The sequence below is a fragment of the Empidonax traillii genome, unplaced genomic scaffold, assembly GCF_003031625.1.
Source record: "Empidonax traillii isolate 1590-97213 ecotype Southwest subspecies unplaced genomic scaffold, ASM303162v1 scaffold1536:size189005, whole genome shotgun sequence".
Lineage (NCBI taxonomy): Eukaryota > Metazoa > Chordata > Aves > Passeriformes > Tyrannidae > Empidonax > Empidonax traillii.
The window spans coordinates 37,610-63,017 of NW_020956729.1; the positions used below are offsets into that span (position 1 = coordinate 37,610).

General features: G+C 36.5%; 1 protein-coding gene across 1 annotated transcript in view; it reads left to right on the forward strand.

Moving 5' to 3' along the window:
* LOC114070389 (1,4-alpha-glucan-branching enzyme-like) overlaps nt 1-25,408 on the forward strand; it is a 56,233-nt gene that overhangs the window by 28,613 nt on the left and 2,212 nt on the right. Inside the window, exons 6-9 of the mRNA XM_027907748.1 lie at nt 10,485-10,669; nt 11,761-11,891; nt 17,797-17,914; nt 19,633-19,695. Coding sequence (XP_027763549.1) covers nt 10,485-10,669; nt 11,761-11,891; nt 17,797-17,914; nt 19,633-19,695 — 497 coding nt within the window. The remainder of the gene's footprint in view (nt 1-10,484; nt 10,670-11,760; nt 11,892-17,796; nt 17,915-19,632; nt 19,696-25,408) is intronic.

A 25,408-nucleotide genomic window follows, 5' to 3' on the forward strand; every position in this document is an offset into this window, starting at 1 on the left:
AGCAAATCATACCTGAAGCACTGTGTTGGTTTGGGTGGAAATGCCAAAAAGTAATGCATGACCCTGTGTTGTGCTCTGCTTTGGGGTTGGTGGGTTTGCTGTCTTAAACAGAGCTAGAAAACACCAAACCAACATTCGTGTCAGTGATTAGACAGAGTTATCACACTCTCCCAGGATAATATTTTCTACAGTTACTCTGCTTGAAGTGGGACTTTGGGCTATGAGTGGGAACGTCTCTCCTTTTTCAGTGGCATGTTTCAGTTTTGTGGATCAACAGCTGCACTTGGAGAACTTGCAGCAGTTTCTGCTGATCGCTGCTGGTGGTCCAGGTGGGCTGGGCTGGGCTGGGCTTGAGCTGAGTTAATCTTCTCCCTGCCAGGAAGCCCAGGACAGCTGATGAGCCTTAGCAGGCAGTGAATGCCAGCTCAGGGCTTCAGCTGGGTTTTTGCCTTTCAGTCTCTGTGAATGGTAGGGTAGTTGAGTCTTGTCCTAAACTCAGCAAGGGCCTCTGCCCCTTCTGATGCAGCATCTTGGCGTTTTCATAAACATGGTTTTCCAGTTTCTGCTGGATCGGATTCTCCCTCTACTTTCTCCTTTCCTCCAACTCTGTTGTTGGTTTAAATCACTCCAGTCACACAAATTGGCCATCAACTCAAGTGTAGGTATCTGGGTGCCATTTTGGGCCTTTTTATCCCTTACAGTTCATGCAGCATATTGATGTCAGAAAATGATTTCCTCTGAGCGTTTGAAAGGGGCAAGATGAGGTGTTTGGTTTTATTTGTTGCCCACAGTGTCCTGTGTCCACACAAAAGAGGGTTCACGGAAAGAATTTTATCTCATGTAGCACATTTACTTTAATAACTGTATAGAAAACAGATTAGTTAACTGATCTATCTCAGGATTATCTCAAACTATTAACAAAGTGTATGACTCTCAAAATGTAGATTTTGTGGTTTGATTTTCCCCAGCATGTTTGAATTTTACAGATGGATAATATTTCATTCATCCCTCAGCAGTAGCCCTGACACAAAAGGGATAGCTGGCCGGTCTTTTCCAGTGTCAGTTGTTGGCATTTATTTTCATCTGCTGTGTAAAACCAAAAAATAACCACACAAACTGCAAACAAAAATAACCTGTAACCAACAACAAACTAACCTGATCTAACCTTGAATCCTCAGTACGTGATTATTTAGCATCAATCTTGAACATTTTTTCGCTGCAAGGTAGGAGAACAATGAAAATTTAAATGTTTTCCTACTAAGTAGTGGAACTGAAGTAACTGTAGAGAGAAAATGCATGGCTGAACAGTAAGAAGTCTGTGCTGTGCTTTTTATCAGCTCACTGAGGCAAGTCTATTTCTTGAAACAAATTGTTTGAGGACATTCTGTAAGAGAAACCTGACTTTAAAATGCTTGCAACTCTTCTCATTCTGTAAGGCTTTCTGTATTCAGAAACATTGCTAATATGCAATTCTGGGTCACAGCACTTGCCTTTCTCCTTAATGAGCAGTTTGGGTTGACTGACCAAGCACTCCATGCATTATGCTGGAGGGGTGTTGTCAAAATCCATAATAATTGAGCACTTAGAAAAAAAAACATCTCTATCTTACCCATCTCTATTTTCTGAACGGTATGTAGTTGGAAGATGGTCAAAAACTTCTTAGCCATATATTGCTATGATGTTTAATTGCTGAATAAGGAACCTGGAAGGATTTTAACTTAGATGTTTTCTTATAAAATATGATGTGTGGCTTATTTCAGAATCACTTTACTGTTTTTTCACACTTCGGTGTGGTGAAATTCTCTGCTAACACTCAAGATGCATGAGAGTTCTCTAAGCTGATATCACAATTTGTGTTCCTTTTCTTTCTGTAAACTTTTATTTTGACATTAGGATACTGAATTTTATTTTCCATGCTGATTTCTGCATTTTTTTGTTGTTGTTTTGTGCTAGGACTTCCAGAAGGCCTTTGAGCTTTACAGATTATCTCAGAGATAAGTCCTGGAGACTAAACTATGTCCAGACCTGATTATACAGGGTTTATATTCACTCACAGCTACTCAGTTCATTATACATTCACCAGAACTGTGCTGGATGTAAAGTGTGGGCTATTTAAGCACTGAAGGTTCATGTGCCATTCAGCTAGAACCTCACACAAATATATCAGATTGTGCTGTTGCTCCTCTTTTGGTCCTCTGCATAACTTTCCCATTTGTTCCCTATCTCAAAGCAAAGTGTAGTGCTGGGACATGTCATACAATGCATGTCTGAGACCATGCTCACAGATGGGCATCTCTGACTCCAGGATTACTAAACAGGTGAGGCAGATCTTTGTACAAACAGATATCGATAAAATGTGATCAGAGAACAAGAAATAAGCTCCTCAGGTAAGGGCTGTCACAGCCCTGCAACCTTGTGTTTGAAGTGCAAGCCGTGATCCAGCCTGTCTGCCCTCATAAATCTAGAGAATGTCCATTTGAAAAGAACAGGGATAACCCACCAACATGAACTACTGCCTCCTGTATATTTTCACAAAGAGATTGAGGAGTGAGCAGACAGGTTGCACAGCTCAACTTGTGAATGCGCTGCTGAAAAACGCGTGGATAGCGTGGTCTCTGTTGTAGTGAAGTCTCCTGTAGGGAGAATGTTGCACACTGGAATCATTTCCAAATAGGACTAGCTCACATACAATACACCAGGCTCTGTAGCTGTTTCTCTGCTTGATTTTACCATTTTTCTATTTGTTCCAGCTAATTCTTAGGCAAATATCCTTGCATATCTAATACATGGCTCCAGTTAGGTGTTAGTTACACCTAAGATTTCAGCTGTTGTGTAGAATTGTGTTTAGAAACAAAAGTAAACCATTTCATTACCTTTTTCCCGTGTTATGTTTATATATATATTTGTCTATGTGCAAGTTCGTAGTGGTGAGACATGACAGTAAGAGTTTGCTTTGAAACAGTGCCAAGTCCTGCGGACAGAATACTGGTTGTACCTTCAAAATTCACAAATCACATATGGAACGTTCAGAAAACAGGTAACTCCATTTCCTTAATTGCAGTAAAACACATCTTATATGGGAGCTTAGAAACACCATTGATTGGTTTTCTGCTTCAGAGGAGTTTAACATTGGCAGCCACAGCCTCGAGACACGGCACATCAAGGGCAAGTGTCTGGACTCTTTAAGAACTGCACCACCATGCCCAGGTACCACTTGCTTCAGGTGCTGTGGTGGCTGTCTGGAGCTTTCCATTTCTTTGAGGAAAAGCCAGTACGATTCTGTGCCTTTTCAAAGACTTTTTACAGGAAACACATCATTCTGGTTTTGAAAACAATGAGTGCCCAGGTTCACTGGGAACAACGGCAAATGAGAGACGGTTAAAACCGTGAAGGTCTTGAGTGGATGTTTTTTAAAGCAGATGTGTTTAGGAAGTTTATAAATAGATTCTCAGCATGGCAGGGTCAAGTCAGCCTCAGATGGAGGGCAGGAGGCAGCTGGCAGAAAGAAGCTTTAATGTATTCTCAAAGCAGTGATATGTGAGTCTAGGAAGAACCTTGGGAACGTACTGCTATGAGGTCATTAGGTAGGAAGAGGTTTAGACCTGTAACCAGAGCTATACTCTGATGGCTGATTTGTACTCTTTCAAGAAAACAAGACTTTTTAGTTCTTTTGTTTGTTTGTTTGTTTTTCCTACTTCTGCATAAAGATGACCTGTCTGATGTTTAGAGAGTAGTATAAGTTTTAGATCTGGGTTTTTTTCTGTCCTTTTTTTTTCCTTGTTGCATCAACTCTGTATATGAAGTGTGTTTTATGTAGATGTAAATATTTGGAGTGCATATAATTATATAAAAGAAAGAAACCAGTTGCTGATGGACCTTGTGTGCATTTGAGTAGTAACTGAAGACAAGAGAGTTGATGCTCTCTGACTTGTTCTCACCTTTGTGAGAGTTGGGGTGACAATACCATGTGCAAATAGAAGTAAAGAAATTACTAAATATCTTCTGGGTATGACTTCTGCCTTATGCAAACTTACTTTACTACTTCCCTGTCCTTCCCCCACCCCAGATAAGACTATCTAATTTAACAATTGTCTTTATGATGCTCTGCTTTGTCTTATGCTACTTCCCTCTTCTCCATCCCCTTGTCTCTCTTTTCCTTCAGATTACTTTTCCACAACCTGCAAGGCTTCTCACAGTCCCTCTCCTTCTGTTTTGCTTAACATTTACTTTAGAATGCCTTCTCTTTTCCCCCCTACTTTTTAAGAAGTTCTTCCCAAACTTTAATATAAAATTTTCTTCTTTTGTGTTAGCAAACTCATTTAAGTAAATAGATTTGTCCCTATAGCAAGAAGAGAATAATATTGAACTTTATTTTTAATTTATTTATTTACTTAATGTGGAAAGCTTTAATTTTCCTATGCACCAGATATTATTTAAGTGGAGTTTTTCTTCAGTTTACATTTTCTTTCTCGATCCTTTATGTGCTCTTTCAAAATTGGGCAATGAAATTCTGTACTAAATGACACCAGTAAGTGAGCTGCTATTTATTAAATATCCTTCTTTGTGTGACCTCTCTCCTGCTCCAGTCTGGTCCTAGATTCACTTTTCAAATCCTTTAACCTGTTACCTGTGGTACCAGTCAATACCCAGAAATGCATGCACCACATTTAGCTAAACTTCTTTGTCTGCATCTTCTGTTCGAGAAAGTTTCTTGATGTAGGTTTTGTATGTTTTTGTTGAATTTTGGTTTTGTTGTTTTTATTTTATTTTTTTTTAGCTTCTGCAATGTGTTGTGCAATATTTCTGCTCTTAAATATTTTAGCAAGCTCTTGGAAGTGGTTACTTAAATAATGTATACTGTGTGGGTACACAGAGCCTGGTGGAAATGCCACAGGATCAAAGTCAGTCTCTTGTTTTTACCAGCAAAATGGGAACCGACCAGTTCAGTGTAAAAGCACCACAAATAGTTTAATTGCCACGTCTTTTTTTTTTTTAATACTGTATGAGGGCATGGAGTAAATTTTAAATCTGAAATATTGTATTCTACACAAGGAGAGGGGTGCTGAAATGTAAACTTTCAGGACTGAAAGTTTCTAAGAGTAAATGAATAAAATAACCATCCTCTCAGGGTCCCCTCTAGTTTAGGTAACTTCTCATGATAGTCTTTTTTTTTCTTGTATGAATTGCAGAAACTCTTGAACTCTGCTCAGTAAAGTAGTTTCAAGGGAAAACATTCATCTGCCATTAGGAGCTGAATACCATTGTCAGTACTACTATTCCATTGAATACTCTTTTATTTATCTGGAGTTATTTATTCCAGATAATTTTTTTTTCTCTGTAAATCACAGAATATGCTGAGTTGAAAGGGATCTGCAAGGATCGTTGAGTCCAGCTCTTAGCCCTGCATACAAGCATGTTGGCATAACCATCACATGCTCTGCTTTTGTTGAAAAATAAAGTAAGTCATAGTAAGCAATGCCATGGCCTGTCCACTATGCCTGTGCCTGGCTACTCCTCTGTATAAGAAAGCTTCTCAACCATCCAACCTTTCTTGCTATAGGTACATAGTTGGTTCTTCTGAGCAGAACTGCTGTTTTCTTGTTACGTGGTTTGGGGGTTTTCTCTGTAATTGATCGGAAAAAAGAGAGTTGTAGATTTGAAATATGAGAACTGAACAGTGCCATTTAGTATGGCTGCAATTTTTGTTGGAACGAGGGGGAAATTATCTCCTTTAAGAGCTTGGAACCCTTTTATTATGTTATAAAATTGGTATGGTGCAAAAACTCCTAACTTTTAAATATCAGTAGGAAATTATTGGAGACAGACCAAACTTGATAGGAAGTGGGAATGGGAGAGAAACAATTCAGACATTCCAATGGAATTCCTCAGGATTTCATTCTGTACCTGGTCTGGTTCTTCTTTATGCGGGAATTACAATAGATTTTTTTTCCCTGAATTGATTTTGTTATTTTTTTCTGACCCAATATGTCATTGGATACCGGTGCTAGAGGATTAAAAGAAAATATGAATGTCTCCGAGTCATCTAACCCAACTGTTTGGGGAGGAGCGCGTTTGGAATTTCACTCTATTTTAATTTTGCGTGGATTACAAGAATGCTGGCAATGAAGCTCGTTCTCTCATCATTTGAAGGCAGTGTAGTGTTTCTTATTTGGTTTTGGTAGTAATGAATATTAAGAAGATTTGGTACAAATATGAGTGAATACAGAGTATCAGAATCACTTAATACCCAAGAGCTTCTCAACTAGGGAAAATGAGGATTCATTGTTTGAAGTGTTTATTTTTTGAAATAACAGTAAATATCACATGCTATCTAAATCTGATTTACATTGATTCTATTTATAATCTGCAGGTTGTTGCACTGTCATCATTCACAAAGGCAGTGAATTTAAATTCAAATCAGTTACAACTCCTGGATAATTATCTGGCTGCTTTGAATTGCTGTAACTCCACATACTTTGATAGATCTACTTTAAGGTGGAGCTGTTGAAATTTTGTCCCAGTATGTCCAATCTCCAGCTCATCAGCTTTAAATAGGATCTTGTTATAGTGTTTTAGATCGTTTAATAACTTGTTCAGCCTTGTACACCTAATTAACTTCTTACCTTTGTTGTATCAAAAAAGCTACTTGACTTAACTGCTTTTAAAGTATTTAGTGTCATACTTAATTCAAAATACAAACAATCCAAAATAACAGGCATCTCTTGATACTGCCTGCTCCATCTTTTAAATACCCCTTCAGCTCTGCTTAGCCTGAATCTTTGAGAGTTGCTAGTAAAGGCATCTAAACAAGGCAGATCAAGAAAACTTGAATGACCTGTGGGGCACAACTTCAAAAGAATCAGCAGCAGTGTAACTGCTTTGTGGTGTAAATGCATTTTTAACCTAATAAACAAGCATGATATAAATTTTCATTGTGGTAATAGCTAGTCAATTTATTTGTTGGAATTGTGATCTTGAAATCTTTTACATTGCGAGGTTGTCCAGTATGTGCAATATGCAGGAAAGAGCAAGCTTGAATTAATTCCTAAATGAAAGTAGTATACATTGTACTGCGAGGATTTTTCTTTGTTTTGTTTCTCTAATCAAAATTTTAGTTAATTTCAGCTTTGTTCTCGATTCCTCCCTCCCCATTAGTTCCATTGTCTTGATTTGCGTCATTTGTGGCAGCTGGCTTCTTGTCAATCTGTATTTTGAACCTTTACATCAAACAGTAAATTAATTAGAGGAAAAGAAATCCCAGTAGTACTCCTATGCTTAGAGGCTTTCACAGGAATGGAAGTGGAATGTGGGGAAGGACACAGAACACACTTCACAGGTACCACCATTACTTATCTCCAGAAGCAAGTGCTGGTTACTTCCCTCCCCTAGTGCCTCCTGTAATTTGTTATAAACTTAAACTAGGAAAAAATAACAAACAAACAAAAAAAAGAGAGGTATCAGACGTTTTTTTTTTTTTAAAGGATGCATAGCCTTAATGCCTCTCAAGTGCGGAAACATCTTGGGAGTTGATTGGTAGGCCTGCTACATCCTACATGTTAGTTCCTTTTCCCTATACCACAGTTAAAAACGTTACCAAAATAGCCTACTTGATTTCATTCAGTTATAATTTATGGACTTCTAGTTTTCTTTCCATAAAGAGAAATCAAAAGGCCCTCTTAAAATCAAGCAACTTGTACAAAAGTCTCGTGAGTCGATTGTGCAGAAGGTGCCCATAGAAACAGATTGTCAAAGGTGTGCGGTGTTTAGACCCTCAACATGCTTTCCTGATAGCAGCAAGTATTTTAATCCTCTGTGAAGTTGCTGCACTGTGCTAAATTCCCTTTTTTTCTTCATAGCCATTAGTGATAGTTATTACACTAAGGTTGCTTTTTGTGTTTCTCTGCACTTGTATTGTTTTTGAGTTGTGGTGTGGTTTTTTGTTTTGGTTTGGGGTTTTTTTTGTTTGTTGTTTGTTTGCTTGTTTTTTTCAAACAAGGCAACAAAGCACAGCACTGGAACACCACTAGTTACCGTGGTGGGGAAATAGGCAGAGCCAGTGGAGGAAGTATGCTCTACTTACAGTGAAATAATCTATGGAAATTATGAGCTAGTTTAGTCTAATTTATTTGCTGTCTTCTATTGTTTATTTCCCCCATTTTTGTGGTGTTTTTTTTTTTTTTCCTTGAACAAATAGGTATGATTTTCTTGGCTGTTGTTTCAAGATATGTATCATTTCTGACTTTCTGATTTTTTTTCTGTTTTACCTGAGCTGTCTCATGTAGTCTATCTTTTCAGCAGTGTGCAGATCACGAAAGAAGGTAATACCTTGCCCAGCTCTTCAGAGAATATTGAATTTGCTTAGATACAGTGTCTATTTTGTAGCAATATCTTTCCTCAGTTTCCAAACCGTATTGTTAGCACAGTTTAGGAGCTCAGTCCAGCATTGTTCCAAGGTCATTTTGAAAGTCCTGCTGTGGTTCTGATTCTTTTATATTTGTCTCCAGTTTTCAGCTGAATATGAAATTTAGTGGTTTAGCTTTTGAATGGGAAATTTAATTTACAACTTGTCAGCCCGTTTACAAAGCGGATACCACTCTGAAGGATTCTCCTAAATATATATGAGGCTTTCTTCTTTTGTTCTCTGTTCATTTCTTTGTTCCCATGAAACATGTAATCACACAAAAATCACTTCAGAAACGCCTTCTCCTGGCATCCCTACCCTTTGTCGGTCCACAAACCTCCAGTTCATTGATAAAACTTGAGTCACAGCTTGTGGAAATGTTTTTTTCCATACATATTTCCTGGTACACTGTTATTGTCCCTGTTTTGTGGTGAGGAGGGGTTGTGTAATCTCCAAAAGGATGTTCATGAACCAACTGTTGTAGGTTTTGAAGTGTGTTTAACTTTCAAGATACTTCGCATATTTTGATCCTGTGTAAAATGAGTTGTCCAAAATTACTGAGAGTCTGCTAGGCAGTGGGTTACAGCATGAGTTAGAATCATCAAATCCATCTGAATTTATCTCAAATTTAATAATGACAATATATAAATCAAGAAAACTTTGGACGGATACATGAAAATCACTCAAATAGTGAGTCCCAAGTGCGGTCTTACTGGGAATCCTTAGCTGAGATCTGCTTTGGAGGTTCTATGTAAGATCTTGATTAAATGACAACCTTTTACCTTCTTTTTTTAAAGGAGTGTGATTCAAGTCTGAACAAACATCCTTTATCCCAACCTGAAATGGGTCTCTGGTGCTCCTGACAGTGTGTTATGTTTGGAAAAGGAGCTGCCCTTGTAAGGTTGCTGAATTGACACATACAGCTGGATCTCCAAATTGTAACACCCCTTAAGGCACTGGTTTTTGGAATCAAATACTAAATGCATCATCATAAAGCATTATGCTTTACTGTCTGCCATCTAGGCTGCTGCTTCAACTGGAATGTCTTTTTGAATTTTTCTAGGAAGCCAGGAACTGAGATTCAACTCATCTTTTTCAATAGTTACTTTTTATATCACCAGCAAATATAATGAAAGTATTTATAGCCAAGATAAAAAGTCCAGAAAAGGTGGTTAAAGTGCATAGAAGTGGTCTTTTGGTTGTTTGGAGTTTAACTGATAAAGCACAGTGGGTCATCTGGTCCAACCTCCCTGCTCAAGCAGGGTCATCCCAGAGCACATGGCACAGGTTTGCATCCAGATGGTTTCTGAATATCTCCAGAAAAGGAGGCTCCACACCCTCTCTGGGCAATCTGTTCCACTGAGTGGTCGCCTGCACAGTCAAGAAGTTCTTCCTCTTCTTCAGGTGAAACTTCTTGTGCATCAGTCTCTGCCCATTATCTCTCATTCTGTTGCTTGTTGCCACCATGCAGAGCTTGATCTATCCTCTGGCCATTCTCCCTTCAGATTCTGATGGACATTGGTGAGGTCTCTTCTCAATCATCTCTTCTTGAGGCTGAGCAGGCCCAGCTCCCTCAGCCTTTCCTCGTGAGAGAGATGCTCTAGTCCATTAATCATCTTTGTTACCCTCCACTGGACCTGCTCCAGGACCTCCATATCTTTCTTGTACTCAGGAGCCCAGAACTGGACTCTAAACCAACAGATTTTTACTATTAAAATGATGGCTTTAGGTTTAGGTTTCTTAGTGACTGTAACATTTATATCCCAGCTGACTGAATTTGTCTTCTCTTTGTTGAGGGATGAGAACGGGAAACTTTTAAATGTGGCATGACAACATGGAATTCATAATTTATTCATTATTTTTTACTTCCCCTGGAGTCCATGGATATTTTCCTCTGACCAAAACAAACCTGCTAACAAGTGTGGAAGTTTTGAGAGACATATGAATAATAAAATTACTGGTTTATATTAAAAAAATATGATTTGGAATTTCTAACTTCTTATACATTGATATATTTTACTTCTCCAGGTTTAGTCTATTTTTAGTGCCTAATTTCACAGATTCTTAATATTTTTAAATACAGGTAACGAATTTGGACATCCAGAATGGCTTGACTTCCCCAGAATAGGGAATAATGAGAGCTACCACTATGCCAGGAGACAGTTTAATCTTACTGAGGATGATCTTCTTCGCTATAAATTCCTAAATGCCTTTGATAGAGATATGAATAGACTGGAGGAAAGATTTGGCTGGCTTGCATCTCCCCAGGTAAGCTGCATATACTAAATGAGAAGTTCTAGTCACCATTTGGGTACATGTTCAGAATAACAGCAGTACCAGATTTGCATGCTGAAATTTTAACCAGCACTTTATTATGCATTGCTTAATGCCTCACCATATATTTCAAGTTGTCAAAACATGGCACTAAAATATCTTCCACAGATAATAGAAATCTGAAACAGTCTCCTCTTAGCTTCCTAGCAAGGTCTTTTCCTATTATTTTTCCTATTTTTATTTAGTAACTGTGGATTGGATAAAGCAGACAATAAAATTGTCCATGGTCCAATGCAAGTGTTGCTTTGGGAAAGTGTAAATTGTTCTGACAGTACACTTTATAAAAATAATTACTCTGATTCTAAGAAGAAACTTTCCATAAGTAATGGTCTTCCAGTCTTCAAGCTGCCTCTTTTGTATTTGCATTTTTTATTCAAGTATCCACTGTAACTTTTATGAAAAAAACTCAACTATTATAATTTCTCAGTGTTTATTTCATACTAGGTGCAATCCACTTTAAATATTTTTTTAATTGATATCTAGTTATTTAATAATGGCTTTAGCAAATAGAACAAAGGTGGTATGTGCAGCAGTTTAATGTGACTTAGCAAAGCTATTTCTCACAAAGATTTCTAAAAAAAAAACAAAACCAAAAACAACAAAATCCCTTTTTCTAAGTTAGTAACAGTATATGGGACGCAGATCCCCATAACGAGTAGGTTGAAGATTTCATTTGATAAAAGGAATCCGCTTTTTACTGAAGGAAAGTGTGATAAAAAGACCATGTCATGAACCTTTGAGCAAGAATTTGTCAAGTGTTCTATGCCAACCAGGTATTTACCTCTTTAATTTTATAGCTGTCAGCTATGCTTTAATAATCAAAAACTTTATACAATATTGCATAGGTAAACAATTTTGATTTGCATGTTACTGTCCATACCTTTGTTGCTTGAAGTGTGTTACTTGAAATGAGATACAGAAGCAGTGAGGGGTTCTTGTTTTTGTTAATTCAGTTAGAAATTAAATATTTTAAAGTTTATTGGTTTGATTTGTTGTTTTGGTGTTGTTTTGTTTTTCTTTCCTAGGCTTACGTGAGTGAAAAGCATGAAGCCAATAAGGTCATAGCATTTGAGAGAGCAGGTCTTGTTTTTATTTTTAACTTCCATCCATATCAAAGTTACGTGGACTACAGAGTGGGTATTGAAACTCCAGGAAAATATCCTTTTCTTTACCCTTTTGCTTGTGCAGAAAAGTTTTAAGAGTTGAAAGTTCATTTTATTTGTTTTCTAATATGAATGCAAACTGTAGTTAAAAGGTAAGAAATTACTTGTCATCAGTATAATCTTGCTTTAATTGTGTACAGCAAGAAAATAATTTAGAAATTCAGGAATTTATCTTTCTCATAAGAGATAATTTTGAAGATAGCATGAGTGAAAAATTACAGTTTAAAGACTTGTGATTCCTTGTTTCTTGGAACTGTGTCGAGGCGTGAAAAAGCAAGTAAACTTCGATAAAGTACAGAAAGGGACCACAGTAAGGTGATGCTGTGCTTGCAGTCACACAGGAGAATGCATTAGTGTAAACCTTCATCAGGAAAGTTGCACAATTTCTGTTTTAAAACTGACTGGACTGAGAATATGCTCTTAGATCAGCTGAGCAGTAAATGATTACTTTTGATTAATTGGCTGTTTTTGCATTTGTGTCCAAATTCTTAGCATTGAGGGAGATGGAAAAACTAGTACTGATTTGGTGGAGGAATCTTATTTCACAGAATTACAGAATATGCTGAGCTGGAAGGGACCTACAAGGATCATCGAGTCCAACTCCTGTCATGTACTACTAAAGCAGGATAAAAATGTCGTGGGGAAAAGTGGTTACTTTGTCTTACACGTTGCCATTTTTGCATAGCATAACATATCAAAGCATTTTACTCGTAGAGAGAATTAAAGGCACCCAAGTGCCCTGAATTTAGGGTGCTTAAGAACATTCAGGCAGTGATCTGTCCTCTCTAGTGACCAGTGACAGGACCTGAGGGAATGCTATGAAGCTGTGTAAGGGGAGGCTTGGTTAGGGATTAGGAAAAGGTTGGACACTGGAACAGGCTCCCCAGGGAAGTGATCACAGCCCCAAGCCTGGCAAAGCTCAAGCAGTTGGACAATACTTTCAGGGATGTCCTGTGCAAGGCCAGAAGTTGGACTTTGATCCTGGTGGGTCTCTCCCAGCTCAGCATGTTCCAGGATTCCCTAATCTGAAGTCAGAGTTGTCCATAGCGAGGCGATTGCTGCATAAATAGACTTTAGAAAAAAAAAAAAAACACCACATTAATTCAGGCTCTCTGACATTTACAACGTGCACCTAGAGCTTCTAATGAGCACCTAAGGTCACTTAAATGAGTCACTGGCACGCAATTGCTGAAGGCAAAGACGCTGCTTTGAAGTGCAGTTGTGTAACTGTCCCTGCCTGTTAGAATTCAGGGGGTAACTGGCACGTTGAGACAAAAAAAAACTTAATTTAGGATCAGTCAAATGCTAAATTCTATCAAGGTAGTTGATACCTAAGGTTAATAGGTGTGAATAAGAAATACAGCATACTAATGTGGGAGTGAATCTTTGATCTGCATGGGGAAAGACACACAGGTTTCCAGCACCATGAGTCAGTGTAACTATCAGAGTGGCATATTCTATTGCCCAGTTTCTGTATCATTATGTGAAGGAAAAAGGAAAACATTTCTGGGCTCATGCTGAAATTTCACTTCATAAATTATGCTCTTTCAGAAGCCTTTTCATGAGGAACAGGCAGTCTTGAGCTAACAAATTATTTCTGCCCAATTTGCTTCAGTTTTGAGGTAGATGAATAATCAACATCCAGGTCAGCTGTCTCTAGTTCTCTGATCGTAGGTAAAACTTTGATTGTTAAAAGAAAAACCATTCATAAGTTTCCAGTTTTATGTTTTTAATACTGACTGGGCCTTTCTGTGGGGCAGTGGTTGGATTCCAAGGCCAGTCTGCAGTAAAAATTCCATACAGATACTTGCTCTCCTCTGTTCAAAAGCAACATGGCTGAAAGGATGGAGAAAGAACAGGAAAGGGGCTTAAAGTCTTCAGAAATTACTTCTTTTCCTTCCTTAAGATCTCACACTGTTTTTTGTTAAACAATTTTTGCACTCTGTTGGAAGCCTCATTAAAATTAAGCTTTATGTATATACCCCCCCAAACACACCTTTCTAAGCAAGGTTTGTTATCTTGGCACAAAAGTAAATCTGCATTTCGTGTTTGATTACCAACCAGTGTGGATTTACATAGCTCTAAATTCACATTTGGTTTAAGCAAAAGGCATCCATCTTTGGTTGAAGCAAAAAGATACAGTACCCCCATCATCCTCAGTACGTGTTCATGAGTTGAGTGCTGAATACCTTCAACTGTCTTCCAAATGGTCTGAGCTGAATTTCATCAGGACAAGGTGTTTAACTTCACTACAAAATTCAGCTAAATACTCTCATATGCTTTTTGTCTATTAGCCTTCTCAAAAATCAGCAGTGTGTGGAGAGGAGAAACAGAGGTCCCCTTCCTCTTGAAATTAATTATGCTGAGGGTTTTTTCCAGTGAAATTCAAGAATTATTAAAAACAAAACGGGCTAAGCACTTTGGACTCTTTACAGTCCTACTTTGAAGTGCATTTTCCTTCATTTTCCCTCTGTTTATGGGGCATTTAATGACCAAGTTCTTATTTTCTTTAGTGTGTCCTAACCATATTTACACATTAACCGTATTAACATACATTTTGTCCTTTAGCTTTTGTATTAAATGTTTCAGCACAGTTTTTTTTATCTTTTTTTGGTCTGTTCTTTTATCTTCATCCCATCCCTGTTGCCAGAACCAGATCCTTTGCTTTTAGCCAAGAAATGGTAGCAAGAGATAAATCTGAAATCTTAATTAGGTAATCTTTTGTATATTGAAATGCAGTGAGAAAATGAGAGCTGATTTACATATGAATTTAAAAGAAAATAAATATTTACATACACAACCATGCTCTAGCTCTGTCTGGAAAGCACCAGTAAGACAGAAGTATGGATGCTTAAATATGTCGTTGTACAATATATAGCAGTTTCTAATCTTGATTTTAAAACAGATTGTGAAAGGATGGACAGGAAACAATCACAATCACCTGTAAACTTTTTGAATATCTTCCTGCTCAGCTATGTCCAGGCTTTCTAAGGTGAGGGATACTCTCTGTAATAGGGCAGTTACATATAATACAGAGGACATAATCTATTTAATATTATTTGAGTGTATTTCATTTGTGTTAGATGTTTGGGTGAGTCAAACCAGACTGCAGAGAAAGGAGGAGTTTCTTTATAAGTGATCAATAAACCTTACATCATTTTACAGTGGCCAGTAGAAAATCTTATTTCTCCTTTTCAGCAAAGCTTTAAATGAAGCTGGACCATCACCCCCACAAGGAGCACTTGGATTGTTTTATTGATAGTAAGCATTGAGGAACAAAATCCAAATTATCCTGTTTTGTAATTTGCATTGACCTTTCACAAATGTTATTAAACATGCATAATATTACATTAAAATTACATTAAAATTTGTATTTCAAAATATTGTGAAAGCATAGTAATTCAGTAATTAATGTGATGGGTAATGTGTCAGCTTCTCTAATTGCAGCTCTATCCATACAAGTGTTCATTGCCTCTGCTGCTCTCCTCCCCTGTAGTGGGTAGGAAATCTAGTTGGAGCACCAAACTGAACACACATCAGGCTTTTTTTTTTTCCCACAATGAGAATACAGATTAGTATTTCCACTAGTCTGTCACTAAAACAAGAGAGCTCTCTGCAAAAGGAAATACTTTTGTTATGTACTTAATTAAAATGCACGACTATTGTTTAATGTTTTAGTGAAAGTGATCTTCAGAAAACCAGATGCTTGTAAAATTCTGAAATGTGAAAAGTGACTTTTTTGTGAGGTTTTAAGTTGGAAGGCAAACAGGCATGTTTACCAAACTAGTTATTTTTTTCCAGTGAAATACCTAATTTGTGAAAGTCTTAAAAATTCTTTTTTTGACCCCATTGTTCAGGATCTGGTTAACAGTATTTACATGAAATGTGCTATATATGTGTGAAGACACAGTGATGTTAACTTTAGCATTGCTCTCTAGCAATGCAGGCACAATTTTATAAACTTTTTAAATAATGTAACCATAACAATGGCATTTGCTGTAACTTGTTTTAAGGGAACCATTAAACCTGTCAGGGCTTTCAGCAACATTGATAAATTATTAAATTTAATGTTTAGTGCCGATCACAGAAGCAAGGAGTAAAATGCTTGACAGAGATACTTTCTTGCCATGTTAATAAAATATACAGAATATTATTTTGTACATATAGGAATAGTAGCAGACATTGCTGATGCTGAAAGGACACTGCAGACTAGAAGTTGTAGCTTGTGGCCTTGTGTGTTGTACATCACAACTAAATGAATGGTAATTTGAATGTGTTTAAAAAATAAAGGAGGGGAGAGGTGTGTATACAGTGCATCTAAAAAAGCCATTGAGGACAAAAGTTAGCAAAATATAATTTTCCTAACTTATTTAAAAAGGAAAAAAAAAGTAACAAACATGAAGATTTTGCCAGAGAACGTGGTGATCTTTGGGCACCTGCCCTGTAGAAATCAGAAACTAACGTAGCAGGTTTGGACCGTTCTGTCATTGTGCTGCAAATACTTGTGGGGAAGGGATTAGTTACCATTAGTGATTTGGTAGCTAATTGACAGCTTTGCTTCTTTCCCCTCCTGTGCCTCTATTTTTCTTTGTTGCCTTTGTCAGCAAAACCTGTGCAGTCTTTTATCCTCAAGTGTCTCAGAGTAAATTTGCAGTTACTTTTGTGTTATGTCATGCTTCAGTCTCCCTTGTCACCAGAGATTTCAGTCAGTAAGGCTGGTGGCTGGGAAATTTCCCAGCTCATCTGAGAGAGAGAGTTGTGTAAAAAGACTTAAAAACAATTCTGTTGGTATCACATTTTTGAGCAGGCCTATTTTCAAAAAAGGTTGAGCAGACACAGAAGCCCGAGAGCAGTTTAAGAACCACTGACTTTTTTGAAAGAGTGGTGCTTCACTCATCCCTAATCCTATTCAATACAAGCTCTTGGAAAATAAGATTCTTCCATGGCTTAGAATTGAGGAAGCAGATTGTGGATTTTGGAACAGTTATTTTCCTCTCTTTTTTGGGTGGTGGGGAGTAGAGATTGCTTTCTGGTGTAACTTAGGAGTGAAAAAGATGCTTTAATTATGTCCAGTCAAGAAACTAAAAGTAATGAAATAATCATAAAACTAAAATATTCCATTTTTTTTGTCCTAAATAAGAAGAAATTGAGTTTTAAATATGAGTTAGGTCTTAATCTCACCATTTATTCCTTTATGCTTTCTGATTTTATTCTTTCAACTTTATTTTATCTTTTATCATTTGCTAGATCTGTTTGAATCCTTTTAAGTATCTGTACAGGTATTTCAACGCATTGTTACACTTTGTTAAATAGTTCACATCATTTTAACAACTGCAGTCAGAATGTTTGTCTCTTAAGAAGTCTTCTACTAAATATACTTTTTTTTTGTTCCTCTGTGCTATGAGAATTCAAACCCTTTTCCAGAAAACTGTCAAAGGAGTTATGGGGTTTTCTTGTGTGAAATTATGTTTTTCTCATTAACACCTGATCAGGTTCTGACAGACCATAAAAAATTGCTGGATACCGATCGATTTTGATGGTCACAATTCTGTTGCTTCTTAAATGCAATTCACATACATCACTTGGTTTGGTTCATCCTGAAGTGCTGGCCATAGCTACTGTAATGCTATTAACTTACCATTCATGGCAGATTGCAGAAGAGACTTTCTTTAATATGAGTTACTATGCAAAAATTAAATTTTCAGGATAAAATGTGATCCAGCTTCTATATGTTCTTTGTTTTTCCACTCTCTTCTTAGATTTTAATATTATTTGTGCTTTATATTGAGTATATTAGCATTCTTGTATTAGATACTGCAGTTCTTCTAGATTTTTTTTGCTTTGATTTCTTTCCCAATTAAAAATATTTTGACATAGTTCCTTAACAGTTGTTTTTAAGTATAAAATCCTTCTGGATTCTGATGCTGGAGAATATGGAGGGCATCAAAGGCTGGACCACAATACAGAGTTTTTCTCTGAAGCATATCCTCACAATTATCGACCTAATTCACTTATGGTAAGCAAGATTTATTTTTTTAATTCTATTTTCACCTGTGTAAATTTTGCTTTATTTTTTACACAGATATGCAGTTTAATCTAGTGTTTTTGGGGGGTTGTAGTTTTAATTTGTTCTCTGAAATAAGCCTTTGCGTGAATACTATAGAGATGACAGTGTTATGGTTTGGTTATAACTAATACTGCTAACTGATTTTTCTCTTTCAATGCTACCTTTAAATTTCCATGCACTCTTTTAGTGTCTGGCACACAGTGCTCCTTGCCAACATGCATGAAAACCTACTGCTATGCTTTTGAGTTGCCATTTTTGCTACTATCATTTGCTTTGTTTTCATGCCTAAGAAACTCCATCTTCATGCTTGCATTTGACTTAAAGCTCTGTAAAAACGGAATCTTGCTTTGCTTTCTTAAAGTCATGTTCTTAACTCCACAAATACAAGTTAGAGCAAATCACGCCTTTCTCCTCCTCAGCCCACAGAAAAACTTTGCAAAATCCAACAGGATTTCTTGGTTCACATCGAGAATTTTAAGACTTTCCGGTCCTAAAGTGACATGAATAATGGGTAAAGACTTTCCCACAAATCACTTGAGATGGAGTGGGAGGCACATCCTTGCATACAATTTCTGTTAGCTGAGACGGTCACTAATAAAACTCTACCTTTCTTACCTACTCTTGAAATCAATCACCACAATTAACAATTTTAAAATGTCATTTTTCCCATTCTTTATATATGTATACATATATGCACATATTTCCCACTCCTTACATGTTTTCACATATGTATATGTGGTTATATGTTCACATGCACAAGAAAATAAATTTGCAAAAAGGCTGTGAATTAAGGCAAGAGATCAGTAAAAAAATTCTCCAAATGCTTATATCACTGAGTAGATTTATATATCTAAAACATAAAAATGGGTGAAGAGGTCTGTGTCTCTATGCACAGGTATACTGATACCTATAAATAACTTACACTTGTAATCTTAGCCCACTAAAATGGAGTATCTGCACTGATTTGTGAGAGCCACCCCTCTTCCATGACAGAACGGAGACATGAATTTCTAGTGTCACCTCTTAACATTTCTCATAAGATCTAAACTCCTGAGAATTATTGTCACTTTTAGTCTCTCTCTCTCTTTCATTGCATTCAGAATATTGGCATTTCTTTCATTTCCTTGATTTAAAATAGTTTCATTACATGAAAGAATTCTTTTGCTTTCATCGTGCTTGGTGTAAAGGATCTTGGGAATATTTTGGGGTGTTTTTTGTTTTTTTTTTAAAGTATCTTCATGTGACAATGCCCTCAAAGTGCGGGTAAGTATTTGTGCTAATTTACACACAAAGAAACATAAGGTTATGTAGCAAATTAATGCTTCCAGAGTTCTTGATTCACGTGTCCAATTCAAATACCTTGCTTTGGTGTTTGGAGAGCATCTTAATTATCTACCACTAACTTAACTTTTGCAAGCCAATTAACTGTAATTTGGAATGTACATTTCACGTTTAGTCTATTAGATGGTGAGTGCAAGTCATCAAAGACAAAAAAAATGTGACAAAATGAGATGAAATCAGCTAGGGGCATGTGGAAGACAAGGCATGAGGCAAACAAAGCAGCAAATGCACTTTTGCAGCATAAGCTGTGGCATGGCAATGGCACCCGTAGGTTAGAAAGAAACCCAGCAGCGTGGGTCAGGTAAACTTTCTCTTGTGTCCTTCAGCAATTCAATTCACAGACCACCTTCAGCGACCCCCCCAGAGGATGCCACATGCACCAGTTAAAGGTAAAATACTCATGGCAGGACACAGAGTTCAAGTAAGCAAGTGAAAAAGTCTGGAAAACCTGACTAAATTCAGCACGATAGATCTTCAGCTAAGAAAGAACCAAGGTTACAGTAAATGCCTCCAGCAGCTGTTTTGCAGTAAAACAGAGATGTTTTATCTTAAACAGCAATTTACGTCCAAGTTCTTGGGTGATTTGTCCTGCTTGGGGGTTGCTTTAGTCTTAATAGCAGTTTCTAAAGTCCAAGTAGAAGTCTTCCCCTCCAGTTTCTTTTCAAAAAGCATATGATGCCATCTCAATAAACTCATAGAAGTTCTTTTCCTGCTCTTTAACAATATTTTATTCCCTTTACGTAGTGCATGAGACTTTAGTTTATTGCTTCAAAAATTTTAGTTCCTCCTCTACCGCAAACTTCAAAGAAGTGATTTTTTTAATGACAGATACACCTCCCTTAAGGTGTGTAAGTAAACATTGTCAGCAAAACGTGCCCAGAGGGTTGTGACAAAATGAAATCACATGCAATAATTCTGCTTCTCAAGTCAAGCTTAAATAGCACACAAATGTGTTACGAAAATAGAAGATTAAATGTGACAGGATTCGTTCTGGAAACGTCACTTAATAAAAGAAATATTCAAGGTGACATAGCAAAATCAGAAAAGAGAGATGTGAAATTCCTGGTGCAAAGAACCCTGGATGAAGAGGAAGCTTTGTAAGCACTGCAAGGCATTTCACTGTACAATTTTCAGACTTGTTTAGTAAAGCTCCAAAGGGCCAGATCTCAAAGTCATCAGACACACCTTGAAAACTGCATAGAAAAATGCACAAAAAAGTCCTTTGTTATATGACTTATGTAAATAATTGTTATAATATTTTTTTTCCATTTCACTGCTTGTTCTGTTCTTGATTGTTAACAAACATATGAAATGTGCATAACTTTCCACATAATCAAACTTTATAATAAGCTGTGAACCATTTTGTCACTGTAAGAATAGACTCTTTCAAGCACAGCTTTATTTCTGTTTACATCTCCACTGTGTTATTCTAATAATAAGCTTTTTGGGGTATGTTTTATAAAAGATGTGTGCTTTTTCATGGCTTCTGTATTTTATGTCTTATCATCTCTTTGCGAGATGTAAATTAAGTGCTGCACACACATCTCAACTTCAGTCAGATCCTAGTGCCCCTTTAGGGATGAAGTAACTTATTTGGTTACTCGGGTGTTGTAGTTGGATGTGAAACTTGGATTTGGGACAGGAGGAATAAAAATAATAATTATTATAATTATTGTCTTTCTGATATATAATTATATTTTATATTTTTAATTTAAAAATATATTTTTTATGTAACTCAAAACGTTTTGTTGGTCTCTTCTAAGGTATCCAACTTCACTGAATTTTTCTGTAAAAAAAGAACTAGATATCAATGTGTGTCTTAGTAAAATTTATTTTATAACACACTAAAAGTCGGGATTTATAATGAAAATGGTGTGGTTTATATGTTTATACTTCATGGACCAACAGACCTGAGTAATAAGCAGACTAAATGGAATATTGCAGAGTAAGTTGTGTCACTGGAAAAGTAGTATATGGCTTCTTGAGAAATATAATTGTTTAAAATATTTCAACTTTTAGGTTTACTTTTTCTGTAGTTCATTTCAGTTAGTTAAAAAACAAATAGATGTCAAAGTATTCTTTTTCTCTGGTCTCCAGTGCTGCCTTTTTTCTGATTATTTTTGGAATTCACTGATCTAATCTTATCACATCAAATGAAACTGAAATTATATGGTTTATTTTAAGAATATCTTTTTTACAGGTTTGGGTTTTTAACCTTGGCTTTAATGTATACTATTCAATGTCAAAGTGCAACTTCCTGCTTCCTTGAGTCTATTGACAAATTAAAGTACTCACATAGAGTGAAATGATCTAAAAGCTTTTAGTGACCTTAGCTTTGGAAACGCTCATTTGAATAACTTTCATGATAAGGATTTATGTATTGAATTTTAAGGGACTGATGTAATCTTTAACTGTTTTCTCCCCTGGCATGCACAGATATGCAGATTAAATGAAAGAATGGTTGTAGTTAGAAACTTAACTGCTCTAACTTGGAGAATCAGTAAGACTTTATTACCAGAAAGGTCTTGTGTTATTTTTACCTCTTGATGATTAAGACTTATAGATTCATTTGCTCATCTTCATCGATCGTTTGACTTCTTAAAACCACCAGCAAGTGTAATGATTCCAGAGTTGCTCTGTTGGTAATTTTGCCTCATCCTATCTTATTTTTCAGTCTACTTGTTTGTCATGAGGTTTTGTTGTCTTTTTTTACACTACCCTTTCATAAACTGAAAAAAAAAGTGCAGAAGATAGAGGAGAAATTTTGAGACATAGCCTGTGCAGTCTTTTGCATAAATGAAGCAAGACAGTCTAAGAAATTATTTTCTGCATATTCATGCTGTACAGCTGTAAATTGGGAAAAAAAAAAAAAACTGAGAGGCAGAACATCACCTTATTTTAAGCATACCTTCTTTGTCATGTGCAATATCTAGCAAAATGAAAACCAGAATGTCTGAGGTTTTGTATAGTAAATTATAGCCAAAAAGCACAAGCTATCATCCATTTTATTCATTGATGGTTAATTATATTCTCAGAATAGTGTCAGTGTCTGACAATTAGTAGTGATACAGAGACATGAGATTATCTAAAGCCCTCATTTTAATTAAAAGTTTGGGATAGTGTTGGCACAGACTCTTGTGACATTGCCTTCTGCATCTACCAGCTGCAATATGTGCTATCAAATATTTTTCTGCAGTGCCTGATCTAGCTCTGAGTTCTAGTAATTCTTCCATCTGTTACAAAATGACCTTGAAATTGTTTTTAGGGCTTGGTGTTTTCCAGTCCTGAAAATAGGATGAAGAGGAGTTCATTGCAATTCCAGCCCATTTCAGTTGTGCTTGCACCTGGTACTCAATTAGTCTGACGGATCTGAAAGTAGCAGTTGTCATTTGCAGAACCTCTTGCTAGTGGGGTTTTAGATACATTTTGAGATTGCTGTGTATTTTAGTCCTCCCCTAGAATATGTAAGATGGGATTTCTGCTTATAATTGTTGCTGTTCACAAGTGCTCCCTCTATTCTTGTTGGCTTTTCTAATCGCTTTTTTTTTTCTTGAAAGTATCTGGATATTCACGGTGGCAGGGAGGAGGGGGAAGTATGAGTAAGCATTTGGCTGAAAAGCATCTTATATTTCTGACCACTAGTAGTACCAGTTGTTATTTCTCTGTTTTTAAATTAACCATCATGAATAGACTGTGATCTTGATAGAACTCCATATGTATGTTGTTGGAAAAGTTGATTATAATAAACCCCTTTCTTTGTGGTTTTGCCTCTGTATGTGGCGATGCTGTTTTAGTGCCAGAAACCTTAATCTGTGTGGGATTTGCTTAGTTTCAGGCTGTGTAACTTCCTCATAGTTTAAATGGACATGCAGTATAAAAAAGGTCAAAGGTGATAACAAAAAACAGTTTTGTATTTGACTGATAAGCAAGATTCCTGTCCTCCAACGTCCTCTCTGTTAACACTTCTGCTGGTCAAGTCAACCACAGTTATTCTAAATATTCCACTGAGATAAAAAAAAAGAGTGTTTTGGTATTATTTGACAACTAAACATTTGAACATTAACTTCGTAAAAAACTTCATCTTTACAGCTGAGTCATCCTAACTGTCCCAAACAGACCTGATGTTTTCCAATCTCCATATCCCAGTCCCCCATCAGAAAAGACCTTTGTGAGCCTTCATGTGTGTGTTTTTAGATGTTTTCATGACTTCTTAAAACGGCAGAGTTTGTGTAACACTTTAGAGGACTTGAGGTAATAGTTAAGCAATTGGTACAGAAAGTAGAGGGATGATTGACTGAGATCTCAGAAGCCCTGAGTAACCTGGTTTGACTTCAGAGCTCAGGGAATCTGGGAAGAAGAAATAATACCTGTATATTTGTAACAGGAATTACCAAATACTTCTGTAGTATTTTTCCTTTTTAAAAAATTTTACACTAGTCTAATTAATAATCATTTTATTTGTAATTATTAATCAATAATTAATATTTATTCATTGTTCATGCCTTTATTGTTGTTTTTTGTAGTCAATACCTTTGGAGGTGGTTGCACTGATCAATGACATAAGTTAGATTAGAAGACTGTGCCATATGTAGCTATTTTGTGATTTATCAAGAAGCCCACCAAGATAAAAAAAGACACTAAAATGCTTGTTGAATTTGCCTAGGTAAGGAAGAAAGATGTGACTAAAGTAATAAGCTGGCAGATACATATCTTCATGGCAAATGGAAAACATATGTCATTAGTCTAAATACAATCATCTGCACAAGTTCTGAAATTGTGCTTAAACCAGTTTTAAAATTCGAATTGGCAGTGAAGTGGTTGGAGTGGGGTGTTTCCACACTGCTCTCAGATTCTCTCTCAGCTGGTGTAAATTGACTTTAAAGGAGCTGGGCTAATTTACTCCTCCTAAGATCTGACATGTTATTGACCCGAATATAATTGACAATTGCTGTGTCCTGTATTAGTGTTAATTTTTATTCCCTTAACTGTAATAACATTTTGCAAATTCTTTGTTAGAAAACTTATTTCTGTTTGTTCCTTCTCCCTTCTCACTTCATTATCCAAACCCATGGCGCTGAATTTCTCAATGCACAATTTCAAAATCTCTCCTTTATCTATGTGTTTTGAGGTAGTTGACTTCATTAAGTATTTCCTCTCCTGCACAGATTTATAGAAGCTATTTATCACTGAAACCTTCGGGGAAATCATTATGTTCACTGCCTTTCAAGAAGCATTGGACATAGCTCTGTCTGGTTCAATGAAGATCAGCTGTTCTTTTCCTTTTTCTCCTTTTCCTAAAGCTTTTTGCTTCATTGCTTTATTCTGTTTTGAAAACAATGAAAGCCTTTCATGCCATCAGGCTCTAGTTAGCAGATAACACAGCTGAAATTGCAGAATATTAGGCATTCCACAGGGGTGAAGGATGGCCTAAAAGAGGACGTTGTCAGAACGAAGCCAATAATCTTCAATCTCGTGTTACCTTTTATAATTGCATTTTTATTGACTTGTTCAGAGAAGACATTCATGGAGCTGACAACTGATGGAGTACTGTATATCAAGGTAATTGGTAGATAGTATGTATCGGTCTTGTTTTCAGGTTGTGACTCTACTCTGCTTGGAAGGAATGTCTTGTAAAATATATTGTCACAAGTTCTTCTGTGATCTATGAGGAGTTTTTTGATTATTTGTGGTTTGTTTTTTTTTTTTTTTTTTATGGTATCCAGGAAAAAGGACAAGAAAATGCAATGATTTAAATGTAAATTTTGATTTTGTTCGGTCTTGAAAGTGAGTTTCATTGCTCAGACGCTGACGTTCCATAGGTGCCAAGAGTGAGAAGAGTATGCCTCTGTGTCATATTGCTGGTATTTACCTGTATGAAATGACATCACAGACCTCGGGGCAACTTTAATTCACAGCAGAAGAGGGTTGTGAAACTTTGTCATTTATCACTGCACGGTCTATTGACCTGTATGTCCTCAGGTTTTTGAAACTGGTCATTTTAAGTCAATGAGGCCCTCTACTGGTAGCCACCTAAAATAGATCAAGGTAAAATATATGCATTGAAAAAAAAAATAGAAAAGAGTTTGCAATCAGGCAGTCTTT